Source organism: Myxine glutinosa, chromosome 13 (assembly GCF_964187855.1).
Source record: "Myxine glutinosa chromosome 13, kmMyxGlut1.1, whole genome shotgun sequence".
Lineage (NCBI taxonomy): Eukaryota > Metazoa > Chordata > Myxini > Myxiniformes > Myxinidae > Myxine > Myxine glutinosa.
The window spans coordinates 26,548,786-26,571,099 of NC_136273.1; the positions used below are offsets into that span (position 1 = coordinate 26,548,786).

Below are 22,314 nucleotides of genomic sequence, written 5' to 3' on the forward strand. Positions count from 1 at the left end.
TTTTCACGAAGCATTCAAGATTTGAAGAGATGTCTGAAGTGGTGGCTCTCAGGAAACTCTCCAGATGGTCGTCGCTGAGCCTGGATCTACTTAATTTGCAAGAAACGCTCACATTCATAAGTGCTGCTGAACACCAAAATCTCTGCATTGCAAATTATGCCATTAGGCTTAGATATTTGTTTCTTGGGAACTATTTGCACTGAAAGTCCTGAATCTGAACGTCTTGAAACTTAAACTTCTGATCAAGGCCTTGTTGTAGTTTGATAAGCTCCATCTTTAGATGGGCTGAAGCACCTTCAATATCAAAATGGAATGGTGCAGAGAAGATGCTCAGGCTGGTTTCTTCTCTTCTGAAATCAGCAAAACAGGATTGGAATTCCTGGGTCGAGCTGTAAAGCTCAGTAGCAAATCTGTTTCCTCTGCCCGGGAATCTGTTCCTGAGGACTTCGAGTGGAGTTGGGAAGCGAGATGTGTCGTCTCGCCGTAGCTGTGCTTGCGACAACCACAGTTTCTTTTGAAAATATGTGGTATGGTTTACATCTAGTGAATCAGTTGGCCTCTTTTCTGCAACTTGATGTTCAAGTCATTGAGATGTGTCTTAATGTCAATGATGAATGCCATATCGGCTTAGCCACTTCATCTTGTAATTCCACCATTGGCTTCCCTTTCATGCCCATAAAGGTTGATACCTCATCCTTGAGATTGTAGAATTGATTCAACTTTTTACCCTTACTGTGCCAGCGTACGTTGGAATGATAAACGAGATCTTCCGCGTTCAAATCCAGGTCATCAAGGAAATCTCTGTACTGGCATTGTTTCAAAGCCCGAGGTTTGATGAAATTGATACAGGTAACTACTGAGCCAATAACGAGCCTTGGTGCAGAGGTTCTCCTGATGTATAACACAGTCGAAGACAGTCAGTTCTTCAGGATCCAAGGCCCGATCAGTGATCTCTGTTTTAATCCGCGCAACTAGGCCAGTGTCAGAGCCTCCATAGCCTTCAGTTAAAATACCACTCAATTTCTCCCACTTGAGCTCGAAGCGGTCAAATGCAGCTTTAAACTTTGAGAAAATATCTCCCGTCATTGGCCTTTTCATTCTAGCCTGCTGTTGGCTTAGCGGTTAGGGTGCCGGTTTGGGATCCTAGGATCCTAGGTTCGAATCCTGGTTGATCGCTGAATTAACACCAGGGGGGTTGACTCAGCCTGTCATGCCTTCTGAGGTTGGCAAATTGAGTACCAGTTCACTGGTAATTCCCTGTTCACTGGCAAGAGGTGACTAACAGGGTTGGTGGCAGGAAGGGCATCCAGCCATAAAACATTGCTTCAAAAAGGGGACCTTGGTGCCCGAAAAAAGGCCCACCCCTGCCCTGCGGGGGGAAATGGCCTCGAAAGGTGATTCTTCTTCTTATTGGCCTTTTCATTTGTTGAAGGGATAGTAGTTCCTCCGTGACACTGAAATCATCAATGACTCCTCAGATGAAGATGGGTAGTTGGGCCATATCCGTTTTAACAGTACTTTCGTCAGCAGCTGTAGCAAAAGCGCTGAACTCTGATGTATCCAAGCCCAATGACGAATGTAGAATGGAAATGCCCTGTATGTAGAAAGGAAATTATATGCAAAGGATCCACAGTTGCCACAGCACGACACTGACTGTAAGTAGTCGTCATATTATCCTGTATGACCTCAAACTAAATATGGCCACTTGGCCCAACATTGCCATGGTGCACTCCCCGGTTAATTTTTGCTACAGATTTTAACATCAATCGTGACCGAACTTTAGTGTATGTGTGTATTGTTACGGCTTCGTGGTTATTCGCTTCGTGGTCTTCCTTGCTGGATCACATTTCTAAAAGGCACGATACCGTGCAAATTGGAAGTCCGAATCCAACGAGTGTCATATCAATGAGGCACTGCACATTGTATGCAAATGAGGCCGAGCGAACCTGACGTGCGACGTGATCTGGGTAGACAGGGTTGACTCACCGTAGCCAATTAGCCCTCAAAAGGTCTTTCCTAAATCACCCTTGGAGAACCACGACAACCAGAATTCACCCCAGGACCAGGTGTATTTAATAACCAAATGGCACGCAGGGAACGGAATATACAAGAAGCAATCACCGTAACAAACTCAGTAGAGAGCATACCTCCACCAGGTGAACAGTTTATGTTTTCTGTCCCAGAGTAAACCAGAAAATCACAATATAGAATCGCATTTAATCCAAATCACCATCCAAATTTAATCCAATTTCACCACCATCTCTTATCTTCCCACATCCAAAACCTTGATCTTTTCTACCCCCGTTAAAACACCCCAAATCTTTAAATCCCCAACTTATTTCCTGAAATTCCTACAAGTGTTCATTTGCTTTATACCGTATACCCCTCCCTCCTCCCCCAGCCCTCCCCCTTCCACAGATCTACCGACGTCCCTGTTCTCTTCTGTTGTTGTGCTTGTGTGCTTCCCTCTCTCTCCCCCTCTTGTCCACAGTTCTTGTCCTCTTGTTCATTGCATGTTTTATGTGTCTGTGCATGTTTTCATGTTCAATCTGTTAGCTCTTACACGAGCCTCGATTCTGTATACAAAAAAACAAACATCCGTCCACAACTTTTTGAGATATCCTGCTATGTATCGTGTTTGGCCCTATCTCTCAATGGTGAAGAATCACTTAAAAATTCTACTAGCCAGATGAATCTTTACCAAATTCTAATCATTTCGTCCTTGTCACAAACGCTACATCTCTGCCAAATTTCCTCTGAATCCGTCCACAACCTTTTGAGACATCTTGTTCACAGCCAAAGAAACAGACAGACAGACAGGGGTGAAAACACAACCTTCGACCACCTTCGGTGGCAGAGGTCACTTGAGAGTTCATAGAATACAATACCTTGCACAACTTTCAAGTATAATACTGGAATTCCATTTTAGTATAATAATGATTTTAAAGGTCGTTTAAAAAAAGTTTAGCGCTACTTAAGCAGTTTTGTATACATAACTTTTCTACCCTCGTTACCCCGTGTCCCAATTCTTCATCCTTCCACATTTCAAGTGTTCCCTCCTGAGTTTTCCTTCTGGATCTATCTTGTCCACCCCATGCATCCTCCCCTGTCCCCATTCCTCCCCACACCCATTGTTTGTCCAACTCTCCCTCCATGTTGGCATTCAGCTCCACTGTTGGTGTTTCCCCCCTCTCTCTACTGTTCCTTTTGCGTGTTTTTCGTCCTGTTTTTGTCTGTTACTTCCTGATCGGTGCAGGGTACTAGCTCTTCCATGAGCCATGACTATGTACACAAAAAACCTGCTTGACCTGGTTTTACACCCTGCTAGAATATGGCCGACGTAGCCTTGTGAAGATGGTACTCTCTTGGTACAGTGTTTCGTTCCACATTATAATCACCAATCAGTCACACATGCAGCATTTATTGTTTTCTGAAAGAACCAAGTGTTAAGCAACGGTGGATTGAACAAATAAGGTGATTTATCGCTGTTATTCTTCGTCTTCCGTCGCTTCCTGTGCTGTAGTCCTGCGTAAACACATGTAAACAGCATTTACCCACAAGTTTTTTCAGCACCTCAGGTGTTTACTCAATTAATTTTTTTCAAAGGATCATTCATCAACTTAATAATCATAGGCAATAACTTTTTAAGTAAATTTTAATAAATGCCGAACGTGGTCGGGTCACAGCCAGACCACGATATGACCACGATAAAATAATTAATTTATTGAAGTACCCTCGGATCCATTATTGGTCTGTGCCCATAATTGTGGCTTCGTTTGTCTTATGCTCCGAGAGCAGTTTGCATTTTTGTAAGAATCGGCCTTTGACAAGCTTCACTATTTCTGGGAAAATGTCTGTGTTCGTGGGAATGAGCTCATCTAATGTTGGCCGTGGATATCAGAAAATTTCTTCAATGTCAAACTCAGGATTCTGATCCAATTCCCTGCAAAAAAAACATACCCTGCACATTATGTGTGTCGCACACTCCAACACACACACACACACACACACACACACACACACACACACACACAAGCTAGTCCAGGATAATTCAATATTACCTTCTACATAGCTACAAAGGCTCAGGCACGATAGAGTGATTGATTAAAAAAGCAAAATCGAACTTTTTGCCTGTCCCCCCAATTTGTTTTTGCCTACAACACTCCCCGGCACTCACTGGTGAACCTCTGAAAGTTTAATGAGACCCATACACCCAACTCTGAGAAAAATGGTTACACACACACACGCACACACACACACATGCACACACACACACACACACACACACACACAGACAAATGACAAACGGCAACACCGGGTACTCACTCCTGCTAGTACCCCATTATGTCAAAGTGGATTTTTTTTATTTTTAGAAATTCATACAAAATAATTAAAAGTGAAATAAAGAAATATCTAATTTACATAAGTATTCAACCCCTGAGTCAATACTTCATCGAAGCGCCTTTGACAGTGATTACAGCTTTGAGTCGTATCAGCTTTGCACATCTGGGTTTGGGAAGTTTGTCCCATTCTTCCTTGCAGATTTGCTCATGCTTTGTCAAGTGGGATGGGGAGCGTCGGTGAACATTAATCTTCAAGTTTTTCCAAAAATTCTCAATGGGATTCAAGTCTTGGCTTTGGCTGGGCCACTCAAGGACTTTCACATTCTTGTTCTGAAGCCATTCCAGTGCTGCTTTGGCTGTATGCTCGTGGTCTTTGTCCTGTTAGAATGTAAATCTTCAACACAGTCTAAGGTCTTTTGCACTCTCAAGCAGGTTCCCCTCAAGGATTTGCCTGTATTTGGTTCCATTCATTGTTCCCTCTATCCTTACAGGTCTCCCAGTCCCTTCCACTGAAAAGCATCCCCATAGCATGTTGCTGCCACCACCATGCTTCATGATAGGGATGGTGTTAGATGGGCGATATGTGCTCTGTTTCCTCCAGATGTTGCGCTTTGCATTCAGGCCAAATAGTTCAATTTTCATCTTATCAGACCACAGAATATTTTCACGTGTCTTTTTACACACTCCAGGTGTGCTGTCATGTGCGATTTTCTCAGTAGTGGCTTTCATCTGGCCACTCTTCCATTAAGCCAAGATTTGTGTCATGCTGCAGACTGTTGTCCTTCTGGCACGTTCTCCCATCTCATCCAAGGAACTCTGTAGTTTTGTCAGAATGGTCATTGGGTTCTTGGTCACCTTCCTGATCAAGGTCCTTCTTGCCTGGTTGCTCAGTATGGTCGGACCGCCAGCTCTACGAAGAGTCTGAGTCGTTCCATATTCTTTCCATTTCCTAATGATGCAGCTCACTCTGCTCTTGGGAACTTTCAACACCAGAAATTGTTTTATACCCATCCCCAGATCTATACCTCCTCACAATTCTATGTCGGAGTTCCACGGACAGTTCCTTGGACATCCTGGTTGAGTTTCTGCTCTGACATGCACTGTTAACTGCGGGACCTAATATAGAAAGGTGTGTTTCTTTCTAAATAATGTCCAATCAATTGAATTGGTCACAGGTGGACTTTAATCAAGTTCTAGACATAGAGACATGTCAAGGATGATAAAGAAAAGTTGATGCTCCTGAGCTCAATTTGTAGTGTAACCACGCAGTGTAAAACCAAAGGGGTTGAATACTTATTGACTCAATACATTTAAACTTTTCATTTTTTATTATGTTGTGAAATATTCTAAAACAAAAATTCAATTTGACAATATGGGGATTGTGTGTAGATGAGTGACAAAAAAAATCTCAGTTCAATCCATTTTAAATTCAGGCTATAACACAATAAAATGTGAAAAATGTCAAGGGGTGTGAATACTTTCTGAAGACACTGTATATAGAGATAAAATAAATAGAGGTGAGGGGATGAGGTTATTGGCGATCAACGTGGAAGTAAGCTAGTCATGACGTCACACAGTGAGTGCTTTTTCTCTCATCTCTATCCCAATGTCAATGATATGTGCAGAAAGGGCGAATGCATAAATTCGTTATTTAGTAGATCAGAAAACAAGAGATAATCGAATCTGCTTTCTCGCTGCAAACTGTATCCATAGGAAGCAATTAGAACACTTTGTACATTACATTGTTTGACGAAACCTGGTGTTGGGCTAGCGGCTAGGGTGCCGGCTTAGGATCCTAGGATCCTGGGTTCGAATCCCGGTCAATCGCTGAATTAACACCAGGGGGGTTGACTCAGCCTGTCATACCTTCCAAGGTCGGCTAATTGAGTACCAGTTCACTGGTAATTCTCTGTTTGTCGTTAAAGGCGGCAAAAAGGGTTGGCGTCAGGAAGAGCATCCGGCCGTAAAACATTGCTTCAAAAATGGGACCGAAAAACAACAACAACCACGGTTCCTGAAAAAGGCCAACCCCCACTTTGCGGGGGAAAATGGCCTCTGAAGGTGGTTATTTTTTTTTTAATATTGTTTGACGAATTATCATGAAATTAATCCGAACCATGTAAGTAATACACCATGTAATTGTTTCAGGAGGGTGGAACAATAGCCCTTTCGTGATCAAGGTCATGGGTGTGTTCCACAAGCTGATCGTCGGTGAACTCGACCAGTGGGAAGACCGGTAATGTCGCCGCTCAAGACTAGACTGGGGTCGTGCGCTGCAACATCTGCTTACTTACCGGCAAACAATACGCGAGTAGGCCAAGTTGACAAGGAATGTGAGGGGTCATCATTCAGTATTGCTTCATTCAGTGAAGTTGATCGATCTACAGGGAACGTACAACCGTCCAAACACGGTCTCGTCATCGATATCATTCTCGTTCACATACCCGGGCTCGCTATAGGCGGGGTTTGACATATAACAAGGTTTGACTGTATATTTTATGTTCATGAAAAAATGTCTCCCATCCGGATATTCTGTCCTCCTCATAATACTTCTGATTTGATGAAAATAACGTTGCAATCAAACTTGACAATGTCTCATGTATTCTGACTTATTTTATGAAAATGTCTTGTTCATGGACATCAAAAATGAGTGTAGGGCCGTCAAAATACGTCATACTACGTCATACTACGTCATACTACGTCAAAATGAGTATTGGAGAATATTGACATTCTCAAATTTATTGTAAAAATCGCCATATTTGGTGTAGACGTTTGAAATGTTCTTGAATACATATGATAGATATGATCTGCAAATTATGTCGAAATTGATCTAGTAGTCACAGAGTTGGTGTACTTTCCCAGACCCACTTTTTGTGATTCTCCATGGTATTACAAGCATAAGGCGAGCTTCACCTGCAGCACTGTGTGACGTCATGCTGATGTCACAGCCGCATGACCGCGGCTCTGTACTGTCGAGATAGGTGTGTCGTATCTATGGTATGTAACCTATATCTATGGCACTGTATATATACAGTCATGTGAAAAAGTAAGTACACCCCATGTAAAGTTTGACTTTTTCAACATATTTCAACATACAGCTATTTGATCTTCATTTCAACAATATTGATAGATAAAGGTGATATAATATAACAAATATCATGAAACACTTACATTTTGTAGTCCATTGTATAATTTAAATAAACATAAATGCAAATTTCGCATGTTGAAAAAGTAAGTACACCCCTACATTTATCACTACTTCAAATACCTAAAATTAGAATCAGGTGCACCAGCTCAGGTGCAAATGATTAGAACATCGTTAGAGAGGATCTTGGAGGAACCTGTCTTATTTAAACCTCAGACATTTAGTTTGTTGACTCAGCCTGTCATCCTTCCGAAGTCGGCAAATTGAGTACCAGCTTGCTGGGATGAATGATCCCGGTGTGTACCCCGGTTTAGAATAGGTACACCGTATCCCTGCGCATCGTAAGAGGCGACTAAGGGTTGGTGTCGGGAAAGGTAGGGGCGGATGCAGGAATTTCAAGACGGGGGGGGGGGGGGGGTGCATGAAACAATAGCGCTGGGGGGAGATAAAGGGGGGGTCTGGGGGTCCTCCCCCATGAAATTTTTAAAAATCGATCGTCACAAACGGCATTTAGTGCGTTCTTGGAAATTTCTGCAGTTCCTTGTGTTCTTTCCTGGTCCAACAGTTCAGCAGATTCGCACCGCCCTTCGTCCTAGACCGAAGGGGGGGGGGGGTGCGCACCGCACCGCCTGCACCCCCCCCCCTGGATCCGCATCAGGGCCTGGGCAGCTCACCATCATAGAATCCACTATGAATTCTTCATTGTACCAGAGGGTGCTTGAGGATAATGTGAGGCCATCTGTCGGAAAGTTGAAGCTCAACCGAAGGTGTACCTTGCAACATGACAATGACCCTAAACATACCAGTAAATCCACAAAGGAATGGCTGAAAAGAAAGAAATGGAGGGTTCTGGAATGGCCAAGTCAAAGCCCGGATCTAAATCCCATCGAGATGTTGTGGGGGGATTTGAAACGAGCTGTGCATGCAAGAAACCCCTCAAACATCGCACAGCTGAAAGAATTCTGCTTAGAGGAGTGGGCAAAAATTTATCCCAGTCGATGTCAGAGACTGGTAGACAGTTATAAGAAACGCCTACTTGAGGTTGTTTCTGCCAAAGGGGGCAATACCACCTATTAGAGCCAAGGGTGTACTTACTTTTTCCAATGCGAAATTTGCATTTATGTTTATTTAAATTATACAATGGACTACAAAATGTAAATGTTTCATGATATTTGTTATATTATATCACCTTTATCTATCAATATTGTTGAAATGAAGATCAAATAGCTGTATGTTGAAATATGTTGAAAAAGTCAAAACTTTACAAGGCGTGTACTTACTTTTTCATGTGACTGTTTACACATATTGTTACGGATTCGGCCCTAATGATTGTTGCTATGATTATTGTTGTTGGTTTTAAGTATTCTTTTTCATGTGCCTGGTGTTAGGGTCAAGCCTGGTGTTGGTTTAGCGGTTAGGGTGCCGGCTTGGGATCCGAGGATCCTGGGTTTGAATCCCGGTCGATCGCTGAATTAACGCCAGGGGGGTTGACTCAGCCTGTCATCCTTCCAAGGTCGGCAAATCGAGTACCAGCTTGCTGGGATGAATGATCACGGTGTGTACCCCGATTTAGAATAGGTGCACCGTATCCCTGCGCATCGTAAGAGCGTGACCAAGGGTTAGCGTCAGGAAGGGCATCCGGCCATAAAAACATTGCCTCAAACAGGGAACCATGATTGTCATGGGGCCCGCAAGACTAACCCCTGCTCTAGCAGGGAAAAATGGCCTTAAAACGATCATTCATTCATTCATATTCATTTTGTTCTAAGTATTCTGGTGATTGTGGTTGAAGGGAAAGGGTTATTATAGTTAAAAGGTTTAACAGCGCTCATGATAAAATAATACCGGAAATGGCATAGTGGGCCGGAAGAGGTCAAGGGAGGAGGAGGAGGACATGAAGAAAAGGGAAAAGGAGGGGTTCTGACGAAGCTCCGCACCTGGCATGGGCGAGCTTACATGGCGAGAGAACTTTGAGTCCAGGAAGGGAATCTTGAGTGATTGGTGATCGCTGGAATTGTGGAAAAGCCGGCGAAGCCAGGTACAGGTGTGATTCCGGAGAATCTTCGCCTAACAGCGACGGCTCGAGGACGAGCCGGCCGCCATTACCGGGACCTCGCACGTCGTTCGCGGAACCTGGGTTAGCCGCATCCGCGGGTCCCGCCATCCGCTGATTTCCCGAAATAGGTTGCTGTTGGATTAGACCACGTGACGGTCCATGCCTTGCCTCCACCGCCATACTCGCCTCTTCGCTTCTTCAATTCCTGAATGGTACGAGGCTTTTCACGATAAACAAGGTCTTTCATGAGCCCCCAAAGAAAGGAATCTGGAGGTGTAAGGTCTGGGGAGCGTGCCGGCCACTCGATCGGACAGTGGCGGCCGATCCACTTTCCCGGAAAGTTTTCATCAAGCCGAAAGCTGATAAACTAGAGAAAGCTGATAAAGATAAACATGTCATTCATTTATTTATACCTTCTTGTACACTGTAATACAAATGTCAAACAAACAATCAACTGACAGAAATATATATATATAAACAGAAATCGGGCGCTACTCACCCTGTATATATATATATACTAGCTGAGGTACCCGGCTTCGCCCGGGTTGAATAAGAATGATACAAATATATGGTGAAAAGAACATGTATATTTTAGAGCAATATCACAGTACATTTCCTACATGACATTTTTTCAATTTTCAATTTCTCAAAACCTCTGGGTATACAACATTTCTGGTTTTCTTACGTGGTGCCAAGACATAAAGATTGCTTGGTTTACCAACCCTCGAGCAGCCCACATACAGCTGGCCATGGGCAAACACTTGTTCTGTGAAGTTCAGGCCTACAACCTTCATTGATTGCCCCTGTGCCCTGTTGATGGACATAGCAAAACATAGCCTGATGGGGAACTGAATCCCCTTGAAGGAGAATGGAAGGTCAGGGGTGGAATAAGTGGTATCCTTGGAATGAATACTTTCTCTCCTTTGTATTGTCCTGAGAGGATGGTTGCCTCTAGGACATGCGGCATCATTTGCTGGATTGTCAATCGTGTTCCATTACACAGCTTTGGTGGATCAAGATTCCTTAGAAGCATGATTGGTGCTCCCACCTTGAGAATCAACCTGTGTGTTGGGAGTCCTTGAGGCTGACGACTGTTGAGAAACTCAGTTGGGAGGTTTACTGCCTGATCTTCATGTCACTTTGGCAAGAGAATCATAATTTATTTCATGACCGGGCAGCGAACGTCATTATGTGCGACATTACGTCACTCCTACGGACGTGAAAACATTTGTTTTCCTTAAAAATATATTTAAAATAAATAAAATAGTACATAAATTAACAATAAAAGAAGCTAAAAAAACAATTTAAAATACAATACAAAGCACATTAAAAATATATAAATATGTATGTACAGTATACTGTACGTACGCGCAACCGCTGATTCTCATTCAAAACAGAGGCGACGTACAGTATTCCTTTACTGTGTCTGTGTTAGCCATGGGTCCGAAGAAGGATAATGCTAGTGTTTCCAAGCCTAATGTGGTTACGATGGACGATAAGGTAAATCTGATTTAAAGGTATGGAAAAGGTGGAAAAGTGTCGGTGATAGCGCATAGACCTTATCGCGAATCGGAACCGCAATGCGTCATGGGATCGGAAAGGGGCAATAGCGCCGCCACAAACTACACCATGGAATTGCAGCTGGCGCGGTTTTTTAAACCATTGATATTAAAATAAAAAGTAGCCTATAACCACCGGAATTTTATGCTGATTCCGAATCTGTGTCTAAAACTTTTCTCCGATGTGTAGTTCTTGAGTTATAAGCGGACATCCAGACAGACAGACACTCCTCCTTTATATATAGAGATATATATATATATATATATATATATATATATATATATATATATTGTTATAGATCGCGGTTAGGATGTTATAGACCGAGCGGTGGTTTAAAACCGCGACCTAACAAAACTCACCCGATTCCACCCGAACGTTGGTTGTATCGCACCCTAGCTGCTCAATGAGGGAAAAGACAAAAGCGACGCAATGCAAGAGGAAAACGGAGACAAAAAAAAGGTTTGAAATATTACTACTGAATTTATTTCTACTATTTACACACAAGCAACAAAAAAGCAATTCAGTTTATTTACAAGTACAAGACGCAGGTGACACAGTGCAAATTTAGCTTATCTACAGACTTAACTTATTACCCAGGACAGAACAAACAAAGACGACTCACACGGGGAATGCCAGGGATGGCAGAAGGTGGATGGCTGGCGGGAGAGGAAAGGTCCAAGGGGGGGTCTTGCAGCACAACCGGCGCGTTCAGCAGCCGCCGTTCCGTTTCGGCCCTGCTCCGAACCGCCGTTCAGGCCCCCTTTGGCGGTGGGGTGGCGCGGCTGCGGCGGCCTCCGTCCGCTGCGTTCCCAGGACTTGTCTCACTGGTCTGGTCCCTCAACCCTCAACTCTTTCTTGCTTCTCTCACTTCTCACCACCGACTCCTCTCTCTGGCAACCGACTGTGACCAACTCCTTGCAACCAACTCCTCCTCTCTTCACAACCCTTCTTTTTCCAACCCAGAGTGCATCTCTCTTTCTTCTTCTCTTTTTTTTCCACTTCCGGTTGCGCCCTTTTATAGCGCCCCCAGCGATCACGCCCCCGGCGCTTTGGACACGCCCATCGGGGCGCTCACCTCGGCCCTGGCTGGTCGCACGACCCTCGGGCTCCGCCCCGGACGACGACGGGCGGGCGCGCCCCTCCCCTCCTCTGACGAGGTGGAGACACGCCTTTCTTCCCTGACTCGAGCCTCGTGGTCAATGGCGGTTATTGGAGGGGAGGTAATATGGGCAATCGAGGCTCGCCAATCACGAAAGGGGGGTGTGAAGGAAATGGGGATTTTTGGGGATGGGAATGGAAGGGGATCTATTCTCTTTCACTGGTGCAATGGAGTATTTCAATTAATGGGAGACACAGCCTTATCCTAAAACACAGAATAAGATATAACTATCGAACATGAATATCCTATGATTGGCTGACGTGTATGCTTGTGGACTATGGGACGCCCTTTTGATCTTACACAGCTCCGGAGGCAGGAGGCACAGCACAACAACAATAATAATAATCATACAGCACACAATAAAAAAATATATATACAGTCCTCATATCCACAACAATATATATTCATTCCACATTCTGTACACTTATGGAGCATATTATATTCTATTGCAATTTATTGTCAGACAGAGAACAAGGTGATACAGATAGACATCTCGATGAAGAGCTACATGGTGTTGTGCTGTTGCCTATGTGAAGCCAGGGCCATACAGTCTTCCATAATGTAGTTGTTGTTGGAGAACAACCCCAGTCAGTAGGTACTGCACAAACTGTCCAGCAGCACGGTGACAGTCTGCCCATCCTGCAGAAGAGGCCCAAAAATTCCCCACAACTGAGATGCCATGATGCTGCCCGTGTAGTGCCAAGACCATGCAGCTTTAGACAGAGGGGAAGAGGCAAAATGTAGAGGGAGAGAGAGAGAGGGGGCTTCCCTCTCTCTCTTCTCCTACCGCACACTGCCCATGCTCTGCACACTTTGGGCCTTGCGGCCCCCGGACACGCCTCAACGTCTTCGCTTTCAAGTTTTGCTGCGTCCCAGCCTCAACTGACATTCGTAGTCTACCCACATAGGTTTTCAGCACTACACCACTGATCACTTCCCTTTATAAAGGGTGAAGTCCAACAGTACCAGGCTTCTGCCCTGCCTCAGCCATGATACTCCTCCACTTCCCCTGTCCTTAACCAACTCTCTCCACTCTTGAACCATCCCCACGTTATTGATATCACACCTCACACAATCTTCCTATCTCAAGCACGATCCACCTCGTTTCCTCCTACTTTGTTCCTCAACCTACCCATCCTCTTGGCCATTCTCTCTTCCTCCATTCGTACCGAGTGTCCAGCCCACTTCAGCCAACTTTTTATCAATCTCCCTGTCAAGCTGGTCTGCCCATCAATCACCTCCCTCAGTTCATCCATCCTCCTTCTATTCACAATCTTCACTCCCGCAATTCTCCTGACACAGCTGTTCTCGCAGACCTGCAACCTCTATTATCTCTCTGTCCTTGCCACCGTTTTTGAGACCGTAAAGGTAGGCTGGCATCACCCAAGAACCAAAACTTTCACTTTCAATTACCTTGATATCTTTGTCTGCTAATTTTATTCTATGAAACCAAATTCTAAATCAGTGTGAAAAGTTGACTCAGAACGCAGAAGTTGTGTACTCACCCTCTTATTCTGTGTAAAAAAAATCATGGTAATCCTCACTCTACATAAAAACAATATACGAGTATATATATATATATATTTGAAAAACTCAAGTTTGATCTCATGATATCCTCTAATTGGTCAATTATTTTGCACAGTTTTGAGTATCCGGGGATCTCAAGAGGAGGAACCACCAGATCCGCAGCTCATGCGACTGGACAACATGCTGCTGGCTGAGGGTGTGTCGGGTCCTGAGAAAGGCGGAGGCGGAGGCGGAGGGTCCGCGGCAGCCGCAGCAGCAGCAGCGGGCGGTTCTCCGTCAGATAACACCATTGAGCATTCGGACTACCGTGCCAAGCTCACTCAGATCCGTCAGATCTACCACACGGAACTTGAAAAATATGAGCAGGTGGGTACTCGGAGAACTTTGCAAACAAAACTAACTATGCCTGTAATAAGAAAGAAAACAATGCAGTTATAATTCATCTAATTTTGTACTCACACAGGAAGAAGGGGTGGGGGAGGTGGGGCTGGATTGAGAAAATTGAGTAATAAAAGAAGAATTAATGGTTGGAGAGTGTGGGAGGAGTGGAGAGGAAAAGGAAAATTTCGGAGGAGAAAGAAGTGTAAGGGCAATGGAAGGAATGGACAGTCGTGGAGGATATGGGGATTGAAACTTCTCTCATGACTTCTGAGTGTCTACCTGCAGCCATAATCGATGTTACCTCTTAGTCTGTGAATAATTTTGGTTATGTTTGCACAGTGGATATATAAATAAGTATGAATACATGCAATGCCTGAATGTTTGGTTCTGTGTCTAATGTGGTTAGAATACACAGAAATATGTATGTATATGTATATATATATATATGTATATATATATATATATATGTCACAACTTGTATGTGGAGCCGTGATTTTGAAATGAAAGCACAAGGTTGCAAAATGGCTCAACATTTACCTTAAGGGTTTAGAGGAGACAGCTTTTGCAACACGGTCAGCCATACCCAGGTTGACGTGGGGAACAACGATGACAAAGACCTCAAAGCACAAACAAGTGGAGATGATGGATCAAATGGACACGGAGAACGTAACAAGCCCAGAGTTGGCAGACGCTACTTTGCAAAGCACCGATGGGTATCTGAACATGGGAAAGGCAGGATTGCGATATAAACCGCTCCGCCTCGCTCTGACAGCCACAGGTGCTCTCCTCGTCGGGTGAGCGACGGCCGACGGAGGAGACTTAAAACGCATCGCCACGCTCGCTCCGAGGACCCGGTCAGGCAAACGTTCCTCAACGCTTCTCTGTGGGTTAGCGCGGCCCGTTCCGCTCCCGCCCGTCATTACCCTCACCTCTAATGTGCCGTGAGACGGATGGGCCGCAAGTCGGGCACAGGTAACGGCGCCGGGGCCAGTTACAAATCGCCGGGTGCCTTTATGCACAAGTCGTTAGTCAAGGCGGTACGAAGACGATTCGGGTCTCCGGAGGCGCGTCTTTTCTGGCAGGCTTTATCTCTGGGGATGAGGTCGACGGGCTGTCAATTTGTCTTTTGGAAAAGGGGAAAGATATGTAAACGAGGCTCCATAATGCATCCTTTACAGATGTCCTTGCTGGTGCTCTTTTGAGCTGCGTTTATCGGCGTCTGCCTTTCCTGGTAAATGCAATAGGCTCTCGGTGTGTCACTTCGGTGCCCCCCGAGGACCGAAGTAACTATTATTGGGGGAAAAATTGCCATTTATATGTCGTTATCCTTTTTTAGTTATGAGAAACTCTATTTTATTTATTTATCTATTTATCGAGATGACGAGTGAACCAAGATTGTGGTGGTTGTGAAGAAGTGCGGTTCGGCTGCTACAAATACTATCATGTTGTAAATGACATTTAATGCAGATAATGAATCAAAAACTTACATAGAACAATATTGTGGCATAATCTTTGAGGTCGTCCACATATTACATCCACAAAATGGAGAACTTTTTGACATCGCTCCCTTTCTCTCCACCTCGCCCTCCTGCTTGTTCTCTCCTCCTTCCCTTTCATTTTTCTTCAGTGCTTACAAACATCCTCCAACTACATCCCGACCCCTTGCCCCCCCCCCCCCCCCCAGATGGCCCCTTCTTCCAGTGACCCTGGCTCAAGGAGCTTGGATGCTTATTTACAAGGACGAGGACAATAGGAGACACAGGACTAATTTGTAGAGGGATTAATTGGGGTCAACAAGCTCGTAGTCAGGATGCAAACCCTTATTCATAACGAATTTGACAAAAACCTCAACACATTTTCGTAACTAGAATGCTGGTTTTGGATTTCTGGTTCATTCTGGTTTGGTTTTGGTTGTTCTGGTTTCTGGTTTTGGTTGTATTGCTGAGGCCTTGCTGCTTGTGACATCATTTCTAGGCTTGCAACGAGTTCACCACACACGTGATGAACCTGCTGAGAGAACAGTCTCGCACACGGCCCATTTCTCCGAAGGAAATCGAACGCATGGTTTCCATAATCCACCGCAAGTTTTCCTCCATCCAGATGCAGTTAAAGCAGAGCACATGTGAAGCCGTCATGATTCTGCGCTCGCGTTTCCTCGACGCAAGGTGAGCCCGTCCGTGTTCTTGACTATCTATTGTTCCATGGATTTGAGTGACGTCCGAGCACTGCTTTAACCACAAGGTTACGCGTGTCCATCTTGAGTCGAAGCCCGATTGGTCACCGTTAAGGTCTTCAAGTTTGAACACCACGCACATGTGGCTTATGGACTAAATGCTAACCCATGTTGTCATGAATGCTTTTACGAAAGTTGTGATTTTCGAATGTCTCTTGTTCCCATCCAAGCACTTGCCTTCTGGGAGCTCACTTTCAAATCTTATATACTGTGTTGATTTTGTCATCTTTACCTCCACTGCTGAAGATGAACTGAACGGAGGTTATGTTTTCACCCCTCGCTGTCTGTCTGTTTGCCTGTCTGTGAACAGGATATCTCAAAACGTTGTGGACGGATTCAGACAAAATTTGGTGGACAGATTGGGTGTGTGACGTGGACGAAATGATTACATTTTAGTGAAGATCTGGATCCGGATCCAGATACTAGAATTTTTACTTGATTCTTCACTATTGAGTAATAGGCGTAAAAAAATATATATTGCAGGATATGTCAAAAAGTTGTGGACGGATTCGGACAAATCTAGGTGGATGAGTTGAATATGTGACGAGACCAAGCCGATTCGATTTTGGTTGAGGCCCGGATGTAGATCTGGCCTATCGGTGGGATACAAACCGTAAACTGTTCAGCCTGGCAGAAGTGTGCGCTCTACCGAGTGCTGCTGTAGTTACTCCCGCCAGGGAGTAATGCATTCGATCGTGTCCGTCCGTGTGTTCGTGTGTTTGTGAACAAGATAACTGGAAAAGTTCTGAACGGATTTGGATGAAAGTTGGTGGGATGATTGCCCTTGGGATAAGGAAAAATTGATTAGTTTTTGGTGAAGCTCAGGATATTATTCCGGATCCAGGAATTTTTTGGGGGAATTTTTTTGGGAAAGATTTTTTCTGTTTTACTGCATTAAAGCTTTTATTCTTATTCTTAAATGATGTTTTTCTCCTCTAATTCCGAGATATATCAAAGTAAATTCTCTGACAGTTAGGGCTTACTTTCTTTTTTATTTATTGTTTTGGGGAGAGGGGATGTTCAACAAAACGTATTATTCCAACTTGACCCACGGCGTGAGTATGCGCTCTACCGAGTGGCGTTCTCGTTTCTTAATGTCTTTGTCTATCACATAATGTGTACTAGCTTGTCTGTGAGCCTTTGTACTGTAGAGATATTTTAATTGTAAATAAGGTGATTCATCACGTTCTTCATTGGTTGCATTATGGATTGCTGGAATAATAATGTTGACACAAAAGACTTATCGCGGCCTCAAGTCAAAAACTTCTTCACTCATTTCATCACGTCTCACTTTTGGGGGAAAAAATTTCTGCCACTACTGGCAGGCGCAGGTCAACGTCACAAGGCGACGCACCTAAAATTATCCCGACGCGAGTCGAGTCGAAAAGCATCTTGCATTGCATATTGACCAGACCTGGTCGTGTACTGGTTCTAGTGTCCATTCCGAATCTGGGAGATCGGTGGTTCAAACCCAGGCCGAGTCATACCAAAAACTTTAAAATGGTACAGGCTGCTTCCTGTACCCAGAGTGTTCCAGGAAGTGACAGCACTTCCACCAAGCTCAGTGGCTGCATTTTCCTCACCTAACAGTCCTGCATTGTGTCTCGTGTATTTGTCTGCATGTCAACATGTGAGTTCTACTACAAGCCTAAGATCTGTAAAAAATATAAACAATTAAACGGCACTGCAGCATCATTGTCCTTGAGTTATCCTTGCATTACGAGTACGTGTAATATCTGTAAGTGTGTCGAGAACATAAGTTAAAAGGCAATTATAAAGCAAGTGCAGATATAATTGCAGACTAAAATGGATTGATACAGCACATTTTGAAGTGAAGGCCCAAAATCAAAAAGAAATGCGCACAAAGGGCTGAAAATGGCGACAGTTGTAGTCATATAAGAAAAGCAGAACGGAGCCATTCCAGATCTCAAAGTATCCGTGTGTGTGTGTGTGTGTGTGTGTGTGTGTGTGTCTATATTAGATATGTGTGTGTCTATATTAGATATGTGTGTGTGTGTGTGTGTGTGTGTGTGTGTGTCTATATTAGATATGTGTGTGTGTCTATATTAGATGTGTGTGTGTGTGTGTCTATATTAGATGTGTGTGTGTGTGTGTGTGTGTGTGTGTGTGTCTATATTAGATGTGTGTGTGTGTGTGTGTGTCTATATTAGATATGTGTGTGTGTGTCTATATTAGATATGTGTGTGTCTATATTAGATATATGTGTGTGTGTGTGTGTGTCTATATTAGATAGGTGTGTGTGTCTATATTAGATTGTGTGTGTGTGTCTATATTAGATATGTGTTTGTGTGTGTATATCAGATGGGTGTGTGTGTGTGTGTGTGTGTGTGTGTGTGTGTGTGTGTGTGTGTCTATATTAGATGTGTGTGTGTGTGTGTCTATATTCGATGTGTGTGTGTGTGTGTCTATATTAGATATGTGTGTGTGTCTATATTAGATATGTGTTTGTGTGTGTCTATATCAGATGTGTGTGTGTGTGTGTGTGGGTGTCTATATTAGATGTGTGTGTGTGTGTGTGTCTATATTAGATGTGTGTGTGTGTGTGTCTATATTAGATGTGTGTGTGTGTGTGTCTATATTAGATGTGTGTGTGTGTGTGTCTATATTAGATGTGTGTGTGTGTGTCTATATTAGATATGTATGTGTGTCTATATTAGATATGTGTGTGTGTGTGTCTATATTAGATGTGTGTGTGTGTGTCTATATTAGATGTGTGTGTTTGTGTGTCTATATTAGATGTGTGTGTGTGTGTGTGTGTGTGTGTGTGTGTGTGTGTGTGTGTGTGTGTGTGTGTGTGTGTGTGTGTGTGTGTGTGTGTGTGTCTATATTAGATGTGTGTGTGTTTGTGTCTATATTAATAATAATAATACATTTATTTTATATAGCGCTTTTCAAGAAGCCCAAAGGCGCTTTGACAGAGTACAAAAAACAAGTGAAAAAAGACAAAAATCAAAAGGTAAATAATCAAAGCAAAAGGAAGGATGACAAGAGATAGTCAGGGGTTAAATGCTGTGGGTTAAATGTTGAATGCAGTGTTGAACAGGTGGGTCTTGAGTGATGTTTTGAATGTGGTGAGTGAGGAGGAGTCTCTGATGGTGTGAGGTAGTGAGTTCCAGAGGGTGGGACCAGCGATGGAGAAGGCCCTGTCCCCCCAGGATCTGAATTTGGTCCAGATGGGGGGGGGGGGGGGGGTCAGGAGTTTGGTACCAGCAGAGCGGAGGTTGCGGGTGGGAGTGTGTCTGGAGAGGAGGTCAGTCAGGTAGGATGGGGCCAGGTTATGGAGGGCTTTGTAGGTCAAGAGGAGGATTTTGTACTGGATTCTCTGGGGGATGGGGAGCCAGTGAAGTTGTAAAGGACGGGGGTGATGTGGTCACGGGTCTGGGAATGGGTGAGTAGACGAGCAGCGGAGTTCTGAATGTATTGGAGTTTATTGGTGATTATTGAGGGTGAACCATGGAGGAGGCTGTTGCAGTAGTCCAGACGGGAGGTGATGAAGGCGTGGATGAGGGTTTCTGCCTCCGTGGAGGAGAGGGATGGACGGAGACGGGCGATGTTTTTCAGGTGAAAGAAGGCTGTCTTTGTGATCTGTTTAGTGTTTTTGTCGAAGGAGAGGGTTTGGTCAAAGATGATGCCAAGATTCCGGATGTGAGGGGAGGTGGATACTGGGAAACCGTCGATGTTGAGGGCAAAGTTATGGGTGGATTTGGTGAGCGTTTTTGGGCCAATGATGATTATTTCAGATTTATCATAGTTAAGTTTGAGGAAGTTGATTTGAAGCCAGGATTTTATTTCAGTGATGCAGTTTGTCAGGATAGAGTGGGTGGCGTTGGAGATGGACTTGGTGCAGATGAAAAGCTGGATGTCATCGGCGAAGCAGTGGAATTGGAGACCATGACGGCGGATTAAGTGACCAAGGGGGGACAGGTACAGGATGAAGAGGAGGGGGCCAAGAACTGAACCTTGGGGGAGGGGAGCAGTGGGGGATTTGCAGTTATTGATGTAGATGAACTGGCATCTGTCAGAGAGGTATGATTTGATCCAAGAGAGGGCAGTGCCGGTAATGTTAAAGGTGGTTTCAAGTCGGGTGAGGAGGATGGTGTGATTGATGGTGTCAAAGGCGGCGCTGAGGTCGAGGAGGCTGAGAATGTTGAGGTTGCCAGCGTCAGAGGAGAGGAGAAGGTCGTTGGTGATTTTGAGGAGAGCAGTTTCAGTACTGTGGTTGGAGCGGAATCCGGATTGGAATGTTTCATACAGGTTATTGGCAGAGAGGTGATGTTTGAGTTGAGTGGCTACAGCGCGTTCCAAAAGTTTTGACAGAAAGGGTAGGTTGGAGATGGGTCTGAAGTTATTTAAGGTGTCAGGGTTGAGTCCAGGTTTTTTCAGAATGGGGGTAACAGCAGCAATTTTGAGGGATGGTGGGACGATGCCTGTAGACAGGGAGGAGTTTATTGTTGCAGTGATAAGTGGAGAGAGAGCAGGAAGGGAGGCCTTGACAAAGCTGGAGGGGATGGGGTCAAGAGTGCAGGTGGCAGTTTTCATTCCTATGAGGAGTTCAGAGTGGTCAGTAGGGGAGACTGGGGAGAACTGAGACAGGGGTTGTGGTCAGGTTCACTATGTCAATAAATTATATTTCGTTCAAAATCATGGTAGATTAGCAAACCTATACATTTTTGGAAAGGTTATAGCGTAAGGAAACTAAAAATCAATGTTTACATTTGGAGAGATACCTGTATGGCGGCCATTTTGGATTTTCAAAATGGCCGCTGTAAAATACATATTTTGTTCTATTTCTGCCTCTAATTACCCTTAAAACTTTTAAAAATATACTAAACCTATATTTTCAGGGACAAGGAATCCAATGAAAGTATCAAATTAGTGCTATGGGGAATGGTAAGACACGAATCAAAGGTTTTGAATTGCAAAATACTGTCTTTATATTCGCGATAAGTTGCATAATCAAATACATGTTATCATTTTGTACAGGCAGTTAATAACATCAAAATGTGTCACAATAATTCATATCACCAAACATACACAGGCAGTCAGCAAAATCATATATACACATGCAGTCAGTATAACTTCACATCTACACAGGCAGTCAATGACAAAATATACACAGGCAGTCAATGGCATCAAACATACACGATTACAGAATATACCATTTAGAGTTCGTCATCACTGTCCTGTGTGTCGTATCCGACAATATAGTCCGCATCGTTTTCACAGTCCGTTCCACACAAGCAAAGGTCGGTGAAATTGATTGGCAAATCGAATTGGTCGAATGGTCGATCGAATCAAATTCGATGAATCGAATCGAATCGAATCGATCGAATTGGTCGAATGGTCGATCGAAGCGATTGGTCGAATTGGTCGAATGGAATTGGTCGATTGGTCGAATTGGTCGAATCGGTCGAATCGAATTGGTCAGAATTGGCAAATGTAAACATTGATTTTCAGATTTTCCATGTAATAACGTTTCCAAAAATGTATAGGTTTGCTAATCTACCATGATTTTGAACGAAAAAACATAGTGAACCTGGCTATTGGCAGGATAAGGGGGGGCAGGTGGTTTGAGGGGGAGCGGGTGCGGTGGTGGTTAAGCTGTTGTAGATGTCAATTTTGCATTGGAAGAATGAAAGGAAGGAGATGCAGTTGTCTACTGTGACTGACTGGGTGGTGGTGTTCAGGGGGCTGAGGAGTTTGTTTATTGTAGAGAAGAGTGCTTTTGGATTTCCAGAGCCAGAGTGGATAATTTGAGAGTAGTAGGCGGAGCGGGCGTGGGAGAGGGCATCTTTGTAGTGTTGTAGGTGGTCCTTGTAGGCTTGGGAGTGAATTGTGAGACCTGTTTTATTGCGGAGTCTTTCAAGTTGGCGAGCACGAGTTTTCATC

The 22,314-nt window shown here is 44.1% G+C and overlaps 1 protein-coding gene across 3 annotated transcripts in view; it reads left to right on the forward strand.

The window, feature by feature from the left end:
• Nucleotides 1–22,314, forward strand: part of LOC137438730 (pre-B-cell leukemia transcription factor 1-like) — a 74,953-nt gene that overhangs the window by 32,515 nt on the left and 20,124 nt on the right. For all 3 annotated transcript variants that reach the window (XM_068134027.2, XM_068134023.2, XM_068134024.2), the window contains exons 3-4: nucleotides 13,906–14,156; nucleotides 16,146–16,336. In XM_068134027.2, coding sequence (XP_067990128.1) covers nucleotides 13,906–14,156; nucleotides 16,146–16,336 — 442 coding nt within the window. The remainder of the gene's footprint in view (nucleotides 1–13,905; nucleotides 14,157–16,145; nucleotides 16,337–22,314) is intronic.